Source organism: Psittacula echo, assembly GCF_963264785.1.
Source record: "Psittacula echo genome assembly, chromosome: 2".
Lineage (NCBI taxonomy): Eukaryota > Metazoa > Chordata > Aves > Psittaciformes > Psittacidae > Psittacula > Psittacula echo.
Window position 1 is genome coordinate 139408864 of NC_137737.1, and position 17105 is coordinate 139425968.

The 17105-nt window shown below is 42.6% G+C and overlaps 1 protein-coding gene across 1 annotated transcript in view; it reads left to right on the forward strand.

Annotated features, from left to right (window-relative positions):
* Positions 1-706: 706 nt before the first annotated feature.
* The window catches only part of GRHL2 (grainyhead like transcription factor 2), a gene marked incomplete at both ends in the record, with an annotated part of 64903 nt that continues 48504 nt past the window's right edge, over positions 707-17105 (forward strand). The window contains 3 exons of the mRNA XM_080609726.1: positions 707-792; positions 12457-12646; positions 15650-15717. Of these exons, the coding sequence (XP_080465852.1) occupies positions 707-792; positions 12457-12646; positions 15650-15717 (344 nt within the window). The remainder of the gene's footprint in view (positions 793-12456; positions 12647-15649; positions 15718-17105) is intronic.

Genomic DNA, 17105 nt, shown 5'->3' on the forward strand with positions numbered 1-17105 from the left:
ACAAAGGGCTTTTATCCCGGGCCGGGCACGGCCATCTTCCTCCCCTCGGCCAGTGCCAGCCGGGCAAGGCAGGGCCGGGCGCCCGTGGAGGCCTGGGTCTCTCACGCCACCCGCGGGACGAAGTGCTCCGGCCCTGCCCGGGCGCTCCCCGGCTTCGGCTGCCCCAGACGCTGCGTGCGGTGCCTTCAGCCTTGGCGTCCTGACCTTGTTTTCCCGGCGGGCTCGCGGCTGACCGGAGACCGGCGCCTCCGCCCGAGGTTAAAAAGTAACTTTCGCAGTAGCGGCGCCGGAGGAGAAGGAAGAGGAGGTGGAAGCCGCCGGGCCCGGGCCCGCCGCAGCCGTTCTCCCGCCCCGGCGGGGCACGGCAGCGGGGGCCGTTAGGCCGCGGCGGACGGGCCCGGGTGCAGCGACGCGTGCGGAGCTGCATGCCCCGAGGCCGGCGAGACCAAGGGCAGAGCGACGATGAAGTGGGAAGGCCCCCGTGCCTGCCGGGGGACATGGGCTGTGGTGCCAGGTTCCCCCGGGGCACGCAGCGGGACTGAGACGGAGCCAGCGGTTGGCTCGGCGGGAGCGGGGCCTGTCCCGGGTGGGTGTCCGGTTCCACCAACGCTTCGTACCGATCGGGCACAAACCAGGGACTGTTTGTATTTACCTCTTCCCCGCCTGCCCCTGTGCGCCGCAGGGTAAAGGCGATGCCTGTTCCGCGATGGCGGCGAGGCGGCTGGGCGTGAGGGCCGCGGCCTGGCTGGGAGCGCGGCGGCGGCCGGAGCTGTGCGGCGCCGGGGAGCCGCCGTGAGGCAGCCAGGCGGGAAGGCCATTTTACCTGCTCATGTTATTAGTGCTTCTGCGGGAGGCGGGTGAGGAGAGTAACGAGGCGAGGAAGATGGAGGGCAGGAAATGGCAGTTTTGTGTTACTGCTGCTACGGTGCAGGTAGGAGCCCAAGTCATGAGTGTAATCTCGGCTACCCTTGGTGCTGCTCAGATACAACCCTTTGTTGGGCTCCCCAGGAACCTTTGTGGCAAAGGAGGTAGAGAGGAGGAGCCTGATGTTGGAGACGTCAACTAAGAAAGGCTTGGTGACAGCCTGACTGTCAAGGAATGAAAGAAGGAGATTTTCCGACAAAAGAAAATGGCAGGGTTGGCTGCCCTGATAGGGAAGAGACAGGATGGTTCAGATGAGAAAAGATTTTGTATTCCTGCCCTTTTTCAGACACCAGTTGACAGTGGGATAGTGTGAAAAGGTAGCTACTGACATAAAATTAAACTAATTGTGGTAGGAGTTGGGAACAAAGTGGAGTTTGGGAGTTTGGTCTGAGCTGGGATGGGAACTTAGGCCTTAGAGGTGGCCAGATAAAACCAGTAAATCATTTAAGTGCAAGGAAGGGAATAAGGACAGAGCCCCGAGGGATGCTGGTGAGGCAGAGAGAAGCAGCTGAAAGAGCAGTTACTGAGTCCGGAGGGGAACCAGATTAACTGCAGAAGAGCTGAGAACTGACAAGAAGCAGTGATGGAGGGCACCCCAAACCAGCTGTCGATTCCAGAACTGCTCGAAGGTGGAAGGGGGCCGTAAGTTACTCCCTGGACAAGCCTGGTTGTCAGTTTCAGCAAATGGAAACTAAGCTGCAACAGATCAAATGCAAGTGCTTAAACTTCCTCTCCTCTCACTGCCGGAGAGGAATATAGGCATGGAATATGGGGGAGAACAACTTTGTATCGCATCTTTGAAACAGAACAACAGCACAGTGGAAACCCAACCGCACAAAAAAACTAGGACGAAAGTGATTTGCTTCTGAGTCTAGGATGCTACTAAGCTACAGGACTATGCTTCCTTCCCAACAGGAACAGTATGGCATAGGTGTAAGCTACTGAGACTGGAGCATTAATGCCCTTCATCCCCTGCTCTCTGTAGTGCTGCTGCAGTTACCACTGTGAGCATGTACCCTGAAGTAACAGCACTTCCCCGGTTGCAGGTATGCCTGTGATCTGTTTCTGGTTAAGGTGTTTAGAAAATTCATAGCTGGTAGGTAAGAGTTTGAAAAGGAAATAGAAGTAAAGAAATCCCCATGGCTGTCTGTACACAAGTGTAACATGAGAAGACAAATATGTTTGTTTTCAGAAAAGATGACCAGGTGGAATGAGATATTAGACTGGTGGGGGGAGTTTGCATGGGAAGGTGGTGGTGTTTTTTGGTTTGGTTTGGTTTGGTTTTGTTGGTGTTTTGTGTTTTTGGTTTTTGGGTTTTTTTTTGTTTTTGTTTTTTTTTTTTTTTGGCTTTAACTGTATCCTATTAAAACCTAGTCCAGAGAGTACAACATTATTTTCCTCCACATGGCCTTTCTTTTACTTAAAAACAGCTCTTCCCTACAGGCAAGACTGGAGAGGGAAGCTCATTATTTCGAGGTCAGTTAATTTATCAGTGTCATTGGACGCGTTTTTGTAGGGTTTGTGCTAGTAAAGTGTTGACGTAGAGGAGTAAGCAGCTGAGGGGATATAGGAAGTATGAGAAGTATGTTCCCGTCTCATCCTTCAGTGGGATTTGCTGGGTTTTCTGGAGAGGTGATACTGGAGAGGTGATACATCTCATTGCGCAACAGTTCCACAGACTGCCTGCAGTGTCCCTCTTTGGAGGGAGGAGCAGGAGCAGGGGTGCTGTAGTACCACCTGCACCAGCTTTAAGAAAGGAAGGTGGACCCTTGGGTGAAAATGCTAAAATCATTTGATTCTAATGCTAACTGAGGAGCTTGGAAGGGAAGATTATCCTTAAGAACAGTGTGCATATCTCCCTGTCCTTCCCTTTAGTCTTTCTGCCTTAGTTGGGTCTTGCCTGCTTTCTTCCACAAACTGCTATCAGTCAGAAGAGATAAGGCATGATTTCACATGCATTTTTCAGAGGTCGCACGGACTTAAGCAGGCTGTGGCCACTTGTCCCTGCCTTCATTCCACCCTCTCAGCTGTGTCAGTAGAACTGTTTGTGCAGCTAGAGAACTGGCTCAGGGGAGTGTTGGGTTGAGAGTAGCCTGATCTCCTGTTAGAGGTTATTTTTAACATCTGTTTTTCATCGGTCTGGGTGCTTCATATGCAGGTAGGGTACAAGCAAATGGCAGGTGTTAAAGATGGAACTGCTCAAACTAGAACCTCTGAAGAAGGAAATATGTGTCCCTGCCTCTCTGTGAATGTTTTGGAGGTCCATGCAGCTGCTTCTGTTACTATTCAATTCTCAGGGCAATCACAAGGGGGCATAGGGTGGGAAGAGGGAGCATCCCCTTTACAGGATGTAAAGATGATTCCAGGGTTCACTTCCGCATTTATTGGCTGAAAAGTTGTTCATACTGTAGCATACAGGAAAAAATTATCACTGCAGAACTCCAGAGTAATGGCTCTAGTGCATTAGTGAAGCTAATCAGTGACCTCAATACTTGTGAGACTTAACAGGGTTTTAGAGATTGTCAGTACTCCTGTGAATGAGGAGCAGCAATTGTACAGCCGCTTGGGATCTGCCTGGTAAGTGCTACAGCTGTGCCTCCGCTGCTTCTGGTGTTGTGTAAAGCCAGGAGTCCCATGTACGCTGGGACTGCAGTTGTGTGAAGAGCAGGCTTGATAGCAGGCCTGAGAATGCTGGCTGCTGTGCCTCTTGCTAGCTGGCCAGCCACATGACTGCACTGTCAGTCAGGCTCCCAACACCCCCAGTATGTGCAAGAGCTACTCAGGACACCAAGTAGATGAGGCTGGGGCATGCTTAGACTGACCACAATAAGGAGGACTTGGGGCAGCCTGGGTCTGCAGCTGAGCATGTGCTTGTGGGTAAATAACCAAGAAGAGCGTGAGCTCGGAGGTGGGAATGGGTTCAGACCTGCTCCCTTGTGTCAGTGGGGGATGTTTACATCCAGCTTGCTACTTGGTAGTGTCTGTGGCAGAACTTGATCTTGGACTTTTCACAGAGTAATTTTGGCCTGGTTTCCTGTTTCTTCCTCGGTGTGTAAATGAAGATGCTGCCTTTGTAATATTTAGCTGAAGCATCTAGTACTTTAACAGTTATAACTTGTGTTTTACTGGGTGATTCTGTGAATTGTTCTTAATTTTTTCGTTGAGGGCCAAACACATTTCCCATCAGCAGATGTTGAGTGGCAATTAGATCACAGACTGCTCCCATTGCTCAGTGTGTCCACTAAGATGAATTTTCCAAAGTGTTACTCATCTGCAAATGAATGGAGAATGGGAATTGGAGGTGTTTGGTGCTTGTGCTTTTCAAATGGCAGACAAGCTGTCACAGATGTTCCCCACAAAACCATCTCTTTGCAAGGAAGGTGGAAAATCAAGTATGCAGAACCTTACAGAACCTGCCACCATAAGTTTAACTGGGAGGAGTAAGGGTATCAAATGGTTATGTTCTGCTGCTAACACTGCTGTCTCTCTGGTGCTGAAGTTTGAGGCTGGGCTGAAGATCAAAGCAGAACAGGAGGGAGGGGATTTTCCCAGGTCACTTAACTTGATTGTAATGCTCCCACAACCTTCGCTGTGGAAGGGTCAGCTGGGACATCGTTTTTGTCTGGCAGAGACATCTGAAGGGGAAATAATATTACACCGGTTGACATTTGTTGTCAAATATTTTCGCAAATACTAATCCAGTGCAGACCATTGATGGTTACCTTAAAATATTTGTTTCCCCATGATTATGGAGCAGCCAATGAAGCTACCCTTTTTTGTATGTGCAGGCACATACACGCTCACACACAAGCGCTTTCAAATGCTTATGTAGGAATTCATCCTGGGATAAACTTACTCAGCATTTAAATCGGTGATTGGGACAGTAGTAGCTAATTGAAAGAATAAGTATTTTAGCCATTCTAATATATTTGAACTAACTTCATAAAGAAGAGAACAGTTGCTTACGAAATATTTAACCAAGGAAATCATATTAAGTGCATGTGAACTGTGAAGAATTCAAATATTACAACATACCTGTAGCTTGAGAATATGTCACCAACCTTGAAGATTATGTGTATCTACAGATCCATTAGTTTTCCTAATAATGGGGCATAATGGCATCTTTCATAATTCTGTATTTTAGTTGTCCTGTAAAGTATATGTATTTTTGTGTGTGTGCTTTTTAAGAAATATTCATGGGAAATCTTGACTCCCAGGATTGCTCAGTTGCTGAATTCGGGTTTTCCTGCTGACTGTACAGAAGACTTCATATTCTGAAAAAGCAGTGATCAGTGCTATTGGTGCAGTAATTATTCCATTTCCATTAACTCTGTGGAAGCAATAAATGAATAAGGGCCACAGGGCCAAGGGTCAGGTTAAACTGCAGCAGGTCTGAGAAGCCATGTCATGACCTGTTTTTAATTTTAAAGCCTACTGCTGGCTGCTAAGACAACCTTGAGTGCTATGCATGCTGGAAACAATGCTTAGCAAAACAGAGCATGGCACGGTGTGAAGCTGCTAAGTAATTGCTAGTTGTCTGATCAACTCTTTGGGTACTGCAGTAATGTGAGTTTCAGAGTATCCTATTTTTTGAGATGTCTGTAGTGTTCTACAAATATGCTTAAACTTGCCTTTTTTGAGACTGTTTTCTGGTTAAAAAAATTAAAAAAGAGGCAACAGGCTTAGTGTGCTAATAACAAAAGACTGTCTGGTAAAAATAATATTTAATTAAAGCGAAACCAGTCTCTGAAATCATACGTATAAAAAGTTTGTCTCAGGATGAGTAATTGCCTACTTGAACTAGTCCTCAGTAGGCATTTACTGTGTGTATTTAATCCTTGTGTTAGATTTCTTTTTTGTACTTCCACTTTGACACAGTTAATAATATTTTTGTCAGTGTTAATGAATCACTTATTTGCTTTAATCTTTTTAATCACTATTACATGCTCAAGTTATGTTGGTTCTGAGTAAAAACAAATAAAACTTCTAGTAGGCATCTAATTGTTGAACTAGTCTTTTTTGCCATTCACTGTTTCTCTCAGTATATTATTTTACTTCCTCTCAGGATGTTTGGTAAAGGTAAAATAATTTCTGTTAATCATTTAGCATGTGTAATCTTGTTCAGATTTGTCTTGTGCTCAAAAGGAATAATTGTCCCAAAATTGCCAGAGTCCCAAACCTGTGTTCATTAGTAGGCAGAGTTACTTAGCCTCTTTAATGGGAGTTTTTTCCTTGGTATGGACTGCTGGGTGGGCCTGAGGGCATCTTATCTTCTCATTTCCTGGTGGCCTAAATGCTTTGATTTTCCTTCACTCTCAAGTCATTTGCATATTTATGTGCTCTCTGGATTGGGCTAAATGCATTCTGGAGACCTGTTCCTGCTTCTAGGAATGATTTGGTTGTCGACGATGAAAGACAAAATAGCAAGACACATGGGCTGTAGTTTTCCTGTTCATTAAACGTTTGTGCTCCTTTGTAGTTTCAATGGACCACTATTATCTAATTCAAACAACAGTGTTGCTGACTTTTTAATTATACTTTCGGGGATAAATCCTGAGGAATCTAAACCTTTTTTTAACTGAATAAATCAAAACTTGCAGTGAGTCACCCATGCTGGTGTGGTGTGTTGTTTTTTATTCTTTTTTTTCACTTGATGTCTAGGCAAAGTAGTATGCTGAAGGTAGTGAATTTGGAGTAACATTAGAATCTTTAAAATGAATGGTTTCAAGCACTAGGGCTAGCTTTGATTTATACATCTTCGTATAAATGAGAACAGACAGAAATTTGTCATCTGGAATCTAATGTCTGTTAACTTTAGATCAAGTTAACAGATCCCAGCTTCTGAGGGATCTGTCCTTAGCTGCTTTTTAAATGGTCATAGTAGTTCAATTTGTGTCTATGAATTCATATGTATGTACATTAGTTGTAAATCAAATTATACGACCATCTCTTCTAAGTCTTTTATAGTGTTCTTACAGCTGAATTGAGATTTGTGTAAGTGTAAAATAATCTTAACCAAAGGTCTTTAGAGCTACTGAAATGCTTGTAAATGGTCACACTCTGCCCTCCTTGGCTATGTTAAAACTGAAGTGGAAGCTTTTAGCTCTTTTTCCCAGCTCTTAGATGTGGCTGGAGCATGGTCCTTTACCTTTTATCATACCAAGTGAAACACGTGTTCTTGAAGATCCCCATTTCTTACTTTGCCTTGGAGGAGAAACTAAGCAGGCAGGTGTTCTTTCTGTAACTCATAGCACACTGAGTTTCAGTATAGTTTGGATCTGGACAATTAAGGGATCAGGAATGCAGGATGTGACATGGTGTGTGGTACATGTCTGCATGCAATATAGAAGTGTCCCTTTGGCTAGCATCTCAGTTTAGAAAACTTGTAGGTTTCTTCCAGGGTTTCTGGATTGGAAACAGTTGCCCTGTGCACCTTCTTACTTATCATCCAATTGAAAAAAGAGCTTGTGAAAAATATCCTATGGCCTTGACGTGCTGGGCTGGCAGCCAGGATGGCATGAGTCTCTCTTGCCTTTTCCAGTTGACAGGTGCTAGAATTTCTATGCACTTCCTAACAGCTGTATGGACCACAGCCTCCTATCTCTTCTTCCTAAGGGACAGCTTGCAGAGGATATGTGAAGATGTGCTTGGTGCTTTTGTCTCACAAAGAACTGGCAGGCTCAGGCTTGGGCTGAAACCTGGGAACAGGGATTCCTGCCATTTGCTGCCTTACATTGCTTGTTTCCCTCTGACACCTAACCTTTGCAGGGAGGGCAAAGCATTATCAGGGGACAAAGAAGTCCACAAAGATATCTATGGAGCAGCTTTATTCTTACTTTTTTTATAAGTTTATTGAATGAACAAATGCAATGTCCAAAAAAGCAAAATCCCCCATCCCCCAGGAATTGCCAGGGCTGGTTGCTCCCTGTGTCACTTTTAACAGTCTGCTTTGGATTTCAGGGGATGAATTTCCCTGGTCAGAGCAAAAGTTGGGGGGCAGGCAGGATAAGGCTTTGCTCCTTACTGGAAGCACCAACTGGATCAGGTTGTAATGCTGAGCATGTGATGGGGAGGAGAGTAGAATGCAGCTGTACTTGATGCAGCCTCGCTGCATCAGTCTGCTTTATGTTCAGTGGCAAATTTAGCAGAGAGGTTGAAAGCTGCACAGATTTTGCAAATTCAGCAGGAAGCTTTTGAGCATCACAACTGGCTGACAGACTGGCAGGCAGGACATCTTGTTTCTGAGTGAAAAGCAAGCTTTCTTCACAGAACTGTGGCTTTTTGCCATTGTTTATGAATGCATTAATGGACCTTTCTGATGCTGTGTAAGCTAATTCACAAATTGCATCACGTTGGGTGAGAATTTGCCAGTAGTAGGATTTTACAGCCCTGAGTGCTGGCTGTTGAAAGTTCATTATCTCTAGTCCAAAGAAGAGCTTGAAAAGCCAGGTCTTTTCTTTCAGCTAATTTATTGACTTAAAGTACAATGTACCTCTCCAACCTATGTTTACTGCAGCAACTGAGACGAAACTAAGTGAGCACAGTTTTGGACATCTCTGTTTATACACTACACTTGTATAGGTTTTATAAAACTGCACAATCATAATTTTAAGTAAATTAAAAAGTATCAGTTTACCAGATGCAGAAATCACCGTAACTGGTGTAAGTCTGGAAAAATTCTGTATAACTTTTCTTACGAGGAAAGCACACAGATCATGTAAGATGGTACAAACAAGGTCTCTACTAAACAGCTAGGGGAGATGGGGAGACAGGGCAGGAGAGATTTTGCAAAATAAAGGCCATCTGAAGTTTAGTCTTTACATAAACACTGAAGTGTCAGGGTAATTGAGCTTCTAAGTTAGATCATTCCTCAGAAAACACCTTTCATCCTCATACCTATAAATTAAGATACGTAACTGCTACTACTGTTTAGCTTAAAACAACAGAAACGTTTTTGCACTTATTAGGAGCAAAACTGGTAGCTTGAAAGGAAACATACTTTATAGGAACAAAGCATCCTCAATTGCTACTGTATCTCCATGTAAAATAATGGTATGATTTCAGCTGTGCAGGTGCATGCTTCCTAGCTGTGCTCTGGTTAGCACGTATCCTGACTGCCAGATAGAGGGTCAGTGAGGAATGGGCATGGTGATGAGGGCTGGTCCGGTCTGGCCAGCAGCCTTGGCACACCGGTTTAGATGTGCCTGAGGCTACAGTGGATATTTGCTGGTACTGCTGGCCAGGCTAGATGGGGTCTTCCACTTGCAATCTTGTCTTGTCTTCCTTTCTTAAGTGGGTGGTTCTCCATGGATGTGGTTACTGATGGGTTTGCAGCTTGTGATAAGATTTATAGATGTGTTGCTAATTGCAGGTTCCAACTGAGGCATTTCTCATAGGCGGGGTGTTCAGAGCAGCTCTCTCTGGTGGTTCCTCTTGTGTTTCTTGTAGTGTGTCACCCTTTATCTTCTCCATGGTTCAGGTGCCACCAGAGTTACCCTCCTCGAAGCAGCTGCCTGCTGTCATCAGTTACACAGCTGGAACAGCTAAGGGTGCCCCATCATGGAAGGGTGCCTGATGAGACCAGGGGAGCTTACCTGTGCAGAGCCTCACTCAGGAGGTTTGGTTTTCTTGGCATATATGAAAATAGAAAATATTTATCTCCTCTGGTTATGGAGGGGCTTTGCTACCCATCTGTCACATTTGGCTAAAATTGTCCAGGAGGTTCACCAGTTGTGGAAAAGGAAAGGGAATTTGGGTGCCCACAAGTCTCATTTCTCAAGAGAAACTCTCCTTCCCATCCAAATGACCTTAATTAATACAGTCATTTTCTTGAAGCCAGGGCAGTTGTTTTGGCTGAGTGCTTTGGGTATAATCTTGGAAATCATGATAATTAGATCTGACCATTAACCTCCCACAGAGCTGATTACAGGCATGGGGGTGATGAGGAAGTTTTTTATTTTTCTTAGTGCTATTGTTTGAGGCTGTTTGCAGAGTAAACACAGTGAGTGTGTCGGTTGATTATGCTGCAGACCATCTCTCAAGCCAGAGGAGACAAATATTTAGTTTTTACACGTGAAAACCTGGGTTTTACAGAAAATGTGCTCTGGGGAGATGTTGGGGAGGCTCTGTGTCTATGTACCTGTGGCTTTTCCAGCCATCCCAACTGTTTATTTAGTGAGTGGCTGTTCCTAGAGTATTTATCTCCTCTAGTTTAGGTTTTCCTCAATACAATCATATACAACACCTCTGAGGGACAGCACTCTTTTCATTGATTTAAGCTTGTCTTGACTAAGTTAGAGCAGCAGAGATTGACTCCTTCCCTCCAGCATTTCTGAAGTCAAGCACAGCCCAGGTCTAAAAATGTGTGATTTTAAAGGGCATATCACAATCCGTCTGTAGTGCTCATGACTCAGTTATGACTATTGCGTGGCTATGAGTGCTCTGAGTAACAAAAGGCAGTTATTGATTGTAAGGGAAGATTGCTACAGGAAGGAGAGTGAGTGATATTTTGTGCCTTGCAATGGGCAGATGCCCATGCAGTGAAGCAGCTCGGGTTTAACTGAAGGGGAGCTTTGTTGAGGAAAGGAGAATCCTTGCCTGGAATAATTGCCTCTGAGCCAAGGAGAATTGGCTACTCCAGAGTGGGAAGAGGCCCTCAGCTACCTCTGGCACAAGCAGTGGGGCTGTTGCAAATCTGATTTGAGTCACTAACAATAAGGGATTGAAAAGGCAAGCAGACCTAGCATTCTCTGTCTTCCCTTGAGCTCCTGATTTATGCTTCAGCTTCACCTGCTGAAGCAAACCTGTGACAACACAAATGTATATGTGGAAACAAGAAACATAAAAACCTGTAGAAGAGATGGCAGAAGGCCAAGAAGAAAGGCCTTTGGAACAGAAAGGAAGTTTCTAAAAATCCAGATATTTTAGATGCAAGGAAAATATAATCTGAACTGTAATTGCTGGCTGTATTTTGTGATACAAAGCTACAAAATGCTCTTTTCCCCCACAGAGCTCATAAAACTGTGCTCTGTGTGCCAGATGGATTATTTTGTTTTTCATTAAATAAAGAAACTTGTAAACAGCGCTCTGTACCATAGAGATGATAATCTCCACTGTCCCCCTCCTCTTCCTTAAACACAGCAGCACACACTTTGCAGGTTGGGCTCAGGCAGCAGCAGAGCCCTCCAGTGAAGCCCCAGCCTGGTGGTCACTGCAGCTTGGGGGCCAGGCAAGACATGCTCCCCATGTCCAAGAGCATTTACTGTGCATGTTCAGTTGTGCTTTTATCAAATCCTGTTTCTGAAATCAAATAAAATGCTCGGTTGGGCAGTGTTTGAATGCCACTTTCTGAGCTACAGCATTCGTTGGGTTATGTCTGTGGAGCTGGCACTGCTGCAGGTAGGGGAGAGCAAAAAGAGGAAACTGAATAATGCACAGCTTTTATGTGGAAGATGGCAAGAAATGTTTATGAAGGTCACCAGGAATAGCTCCTAGTTTTGCCAGTTAAGTCAGTATATTCAGGTATTCTGCCATCTTTGCAGCTTTCAATTGTAATGTGTTAAAAATTGATCCTTGTGACTCGAGCCACAATTCTTGAGAGTACTGTTGCAACATACATCCCTCGCTCCCCTGTTACCCTGCCTAATCTGTTTGCCTATTGTCTTGTGTAATAGGAATGCAATTTTTTTTTGTGTGTATAACTCTTTTATCCATAAGTTTATTGAACATTTTACAAAAGCAGGTGCTATTATCTTTATTTATGCTTCCATTATACTGTAGATTTCAGCCATAGCTGTGGTGCAGCAGCTTCTCTCGTGATATACTCAGGCACTGGTCAGTTTGTACCACATTCAGGCTGAAGGATACTGCTCTGCTTCAAATTCCACTTACTAATGGTCTTGTATTGCCATGGGTCTTTAGCTAGATGTGGTGAGTGATAAAGTGTGAATTGATATGAAATATGGTGACTTCTGCTCCATTCACTGGACCCATTACTCATGTCTGATTACAGAAAATCTCTCTGAAATTAAGGACAAATTGCATTCCAAAAGCAGAGAATAGCTCAATTACAGGGTGTACCAGTTATTAAATACTGAATTATACTCTATTTAGGTGAACACAGGATTAGTATTAGATACTTTTATTTTCATTCATGTCTTCTTATTTTAACATTTCAGTTAAATGTATTTTTCCTTAATCAAGTGTACATCTAACAAAAATACTGGGGCAAAATGTTCTTATATTTTTATTTCCTTTTTTTTTTCAAATAGGTTTTAAATATTTTCATCACTCTATCCATATATTAGTAAAAATATATATTTGAATTGTTATCACAACATCTGCACACATGTAACTTTTTTTCTTAAGTACTGAAGAAACATAATACTGATAAATATTTGTGTCACCAAATTTAATACAGAGATGCTTGATATAATCCTATCACTTTCATTGAGCTATGTGATGTTCTTTAACATGTCTTGTTAATAAAGTAATCCCTTCTGGATCACCATTTTATTCTTCCTGTCTATGCAGTAACAAGCGACTTGTGGCCTTAGTGCCAAATGACACTTCATTCAACACCAGACGAGCCTACACCAGCGAAGATGAAGCCTGGAAGTCATATTTGGAGAATCCCCTAACAGCAGCCACCAAGGCTATGATGAGCATAAATGGTGATGAGGACAGTGCTGCTGCTCTTGGCCTATTGTATGACTATTATAAAGTAGGTAACTCCATTGTTAATCCTCCCTGCTGCACTAGCAGGAGATTTCTCTAAGAGGCATCAAAAGAGACTCTTTTCAAAAGCAGAAGTCGCTGCATCTTGGTTTTTTGTCTCATATTCGCACCAAGCACCCTTTCTGTTTTAGGGAGCCTGTCCAAGATTGTTATGTGTTTAGTTCTGGCGAGAAAAACAAAGTCAGAACTCCATATTAAATTTGCAACCATGGTTTCTTTTTGAGCATAATGTTCTTCCTCTTCCCTTGTAAGAGCATTGGTTGAATTAGCTCCCTTTTTATTTGTGCTTGGATACATGCAGTATACTTTAAAAAGTGGAAAAAAGGAGGCCTTATCCGTCTGTAGGTTTGTCTGCTTTTCTGGTTCATTCCACACATGTTTTAGTTTGCTCTTTAACTGCAGTATCTCTCATCTGACAGTTTCCCATGTTACTTTTATTTGCATAATGATTGCAGTAGGCTGCGTACAAACACACAGTGAGGTTTAGCCCTTGCACTGGAAGTTTGCAATATAAGTAGAAAGGTGGAGGACAGAAATGGAGCTGGACACAGAGACAGGGATCTAAGTCAGTTTTACAAGAGGAAACGCTGGTGCAGGGTTTCATTTTATACCAGGTTCTAAGCCCAGGACTTCACCTACCATTTTGATACCACCTTTTTGTGTATTTCATAGTATTTAAGTAGAGCTATATATGAGATTTCTGCTGAAATCAGAGGAGAATCCTACAGGGAGGATCTCTGTGTAATGCAGAAATTTCTCTTGGAAACCCAGGATGACCCCTTTGTACTCTGCAAGTGGAATCAGTGTTGCCTACCAAACACTAAAGTATGAAATTGCTGAACTATCTCGATACTCCTGAAGCCACCTATGCCTGCACTGGGGACACAATCTTCTGTGAAAGCCAGCAGAACAATGCCAGCTCCCCTCATAATTCATAAAGAAGTAGCAGGAGTGAAAATTCAAAATTCAAAATCTTTTAAAAACCTTTTCTTTTAGTATTTATTAGTGTAAATGCTTTTAGAGAATGGGCTTTTTTAGTCTCTGGTACGATCATTGAATGTGTAGTCAGGAGAAAGGGGGATAGGCAAGATGCCATATACCAGCCCTATGGTTAAATATTACTGTAATTTCTTTACTGATTATATTTCAAGAGATGTTTCTTGCTTTTGTGTGTTGTCAGTAGCGAAAAGCTTATCCCAGTGAGAAAGAAGAAAGGTTCTTTTCTCTACTTGACAGAGTTGCCACAGTGCCAGACTCTGTGAAGTTAATGTGAATTTGTAATATTCGGGATGTGAATGTGTTGGCTTCTGTCTTAGTAATACATTTGTATGTAGCAGTCCATTAATCTGCTGGATTTTTTAAACAAAACCAGGGAACAGCCCTTTTCGTTCTCAAGACTATGTTCTAAGAGACATGTCTGTTCCTTGTTCCAAGCAATTGCAAAAGACTTGGGGTTCAGATGGAATGAGCTGTGTTAATCTCAAAGCCATTTCCAGCATTCACTGTAACTATTTCTGTCTTAAACTGGGAGAAAAGGTTAACTTGTGTTGATGCTCTGGAACAGGAACTTTAAACCTAATTTAAACCTCAGTGCTGTAATTTGGAAATGTAGAGAATTTCCAGTACACCAGATTTTCTTGAATTGCCCTTATTTATCATCTGACTCATTTGTTCTGACATGCTGGGTAATTTTTTTGAAGTACTTTTTGCAGTCAGTAGGAATTATTTGAATGTAACTGTTTGGGGGTTTTAATTTTTTTTTTCTTCTCCTTTTTCTTGTACTAATATTTACCTAAACATAACACCCTCCTTCAGGGATAAATATATGATCTTAACAAGGGAACCAACATGTGCAAAATGTGGCTTGGATCCCACTTCTGTAATACATGAAAGAGTTTTTTTTTAACCAGCAGGATGCTTAATAGGGAGAGAGGATGTCCCAGGAGAAGGAAAGGCTCTGGTTGGCACTCTAACTCTGCTGCTGTCCTGCAGATATAGCTGGTGTTAACGTTGGCTACTGTAGTGCACTGTAGTATTGGTTTTCCTCTAAATTCAGATATTTTCCTGATATTTCCTGAAAGTATTTAAAGATAAAAGGCACAGCTTTAGCCCATTCTTACATCTGTTCTTGCCCTTTAATCTGGAGTTAAGTGCTGAGACAGAATTGATGTATGTTCTTTTGTAAAAGATAGAAGTTTTAGCTCCCAAATTGCTGGTTCAGCAAGAAAACAATATGGTCATGGCAGCAGCTTTGCCCTTGGGGATTTCATATCTATGCTGGTGTCAGGAAACTGGTATGTGGGAAGACAAATCTTTTAAGTTGCTTGGTGTCAATTTTGAATCTGTTGAGGGGACAGATTTTACTGGATTTTTAATCCTCATGGCTGTTGATGTTCTCAGCAAAGCAGAATTAAGTGTTTTCTGATGACATGTCAACATGCCCTGACCTGTCTGCATGCTGGGAAAGTGAAGGATTCACAAACTTCCCCTAGGTACAAGTCCTGCACCCTCCAGACTGCTCTATAACAGGAGGAGTTAGCTGGCGCTTGTGGTTTAATCGAAAACCCTTTCTTCTCTGAGCTAAAAGGGTCTCCATGCAGAGCTCATCAAAGCATCATGTATTCCTTCTCATCTTTTACTATTCAGTGAAAAGTGTGCTTGTGTTTGGGAATATAAGCTTTGATTTTGAGATAGCTTGGCCTAGCTTGGTATTGCAAAGATAAGGACATAGAGTGCTTTGCTCCAGACTGGTGTGCCCAAGAACTAGAAAAGAAAACAATACCTACACTATTTTCCCCAGATTTTTTTTTTTCCCAGATCTTTTATTTCTGTTCAAAATTAGTCTCCCAAAGAAAAACAGCTCCTGGCATCTGTGAACTAGACAACACTGATGTGGTTACATTCTTCTAGTTGTTGCAGTAGAGCAGTCTGAAGCTGCAAATACCTGACAGTTGTGTTTACCTGACCCCATGCCTGGTGTTGTTCTCAGGTTCCCAGAGATAAAAGGCTGTTGTCTGTTAACAAAGTGAGTGATAATCAAGAAGACCAAGATAAAAGGTACAGTATTATTCAAAATCATACACCCAGCTACTAACAGTGTTGATCAGTTATGAACTGAAGGAACTATGATAACCCGAGGTTTTATGGGTTTCTTTCAGAAGGTAAAAGAATGAAGACTGTTTTGGGAAGCAAACTTTACTCCTTTTTACTTTTAGTTTATTAGAAAACTTGAACGTTATTATTAAACATGCAATTTGTGAAGTAGCAGAAAGTTTCATTATTTGTTTGTGTCTTGTTTTGCTGCTGCTGAGGTTAGTAAAATCAGATTATATGGACAGCTGGCTATTGGCTGCTTTTCTTTCAATTTTCTTCTAAAATAAAAAGTGCATAGTTTGGCCTCAGTAACCTGATTTATTCAGTTTTATTTAACATAACCTAGGGTCTGCCCAGAAGCAAATAAAGTGACTCTTTAAAATTATTTGCTCAAAATTATTTTCTTACTCCTCTCAGATTTCAGCCTTCCTCAGGCTAAAAGTGACTTCAAGAGTCAGAGGAAGCTAACTCCTGCCTTTGTTAAGACTTGTGGACAAGAGAGAGTGTATATTTATGTAGAAAGACCTAAGTTTGTACATATATGAAGGTATCTTCATGTAAAATTATGGTGGAGAGAAGCTACATAAGGTTTATTTCAATGTAGCTAATTTGGGACACCTTAGATAGACTACACTGGCTGTGTGAAGTGGAAATTTAAATAGGTAGTTGTATAAATTCACTGTTTCAAAATAGAATATGAGACTTTTTTTGAGGGACAGGTTTTCTTATGTAAACACCATAGAAATTTCTAAGTTGAGTGTGATTTGACAAAACTGGCCTTTGGTGGAAAGCCGAGAGAGAGGAACTGTAATGTCCTGTGTTGAAAACAAAGCAGTGTGTTGCATCTACTAAAAGTTTTATGAATTAACAATTTTATGTCAGTGCAACTACTATCAGCAATCACATTGCTTTCAACAGCAGCTGTGGGTAGATGTGGGAATGCAGCTTGAGGTTACCTTGCAGCTGTTGTAGTTACTGATCTACTCTGATACAATGGGATTCCTGGGCTTGCCCTTACAGAAGAGCATTGGTACCAGAGTTACACAAACAGTAGTGGCCTGTCAACAGCCTGAAAGAGCATGCATCAGCATATGAACTTTGCTGTTGATATTCTGCCTATTTCACATGCAAATTATCTACTGTGAGTAATCCATCCCTCACCTTACTCTTTATGCTTATTTTATGCCCAAAGGCTGTTGCACTGATGGTTTGATTTTGCATCCAAATTATAAGACAAGGCAAAAGCAACCTTGGATGCCCAGAATTTATTGCAACAAGTCATACTGATTATAGGCTAAATCAAATGCATTATCTTTCTCTAGCTGTTAGAGCTCTGGATCTCTCTGCTTGCC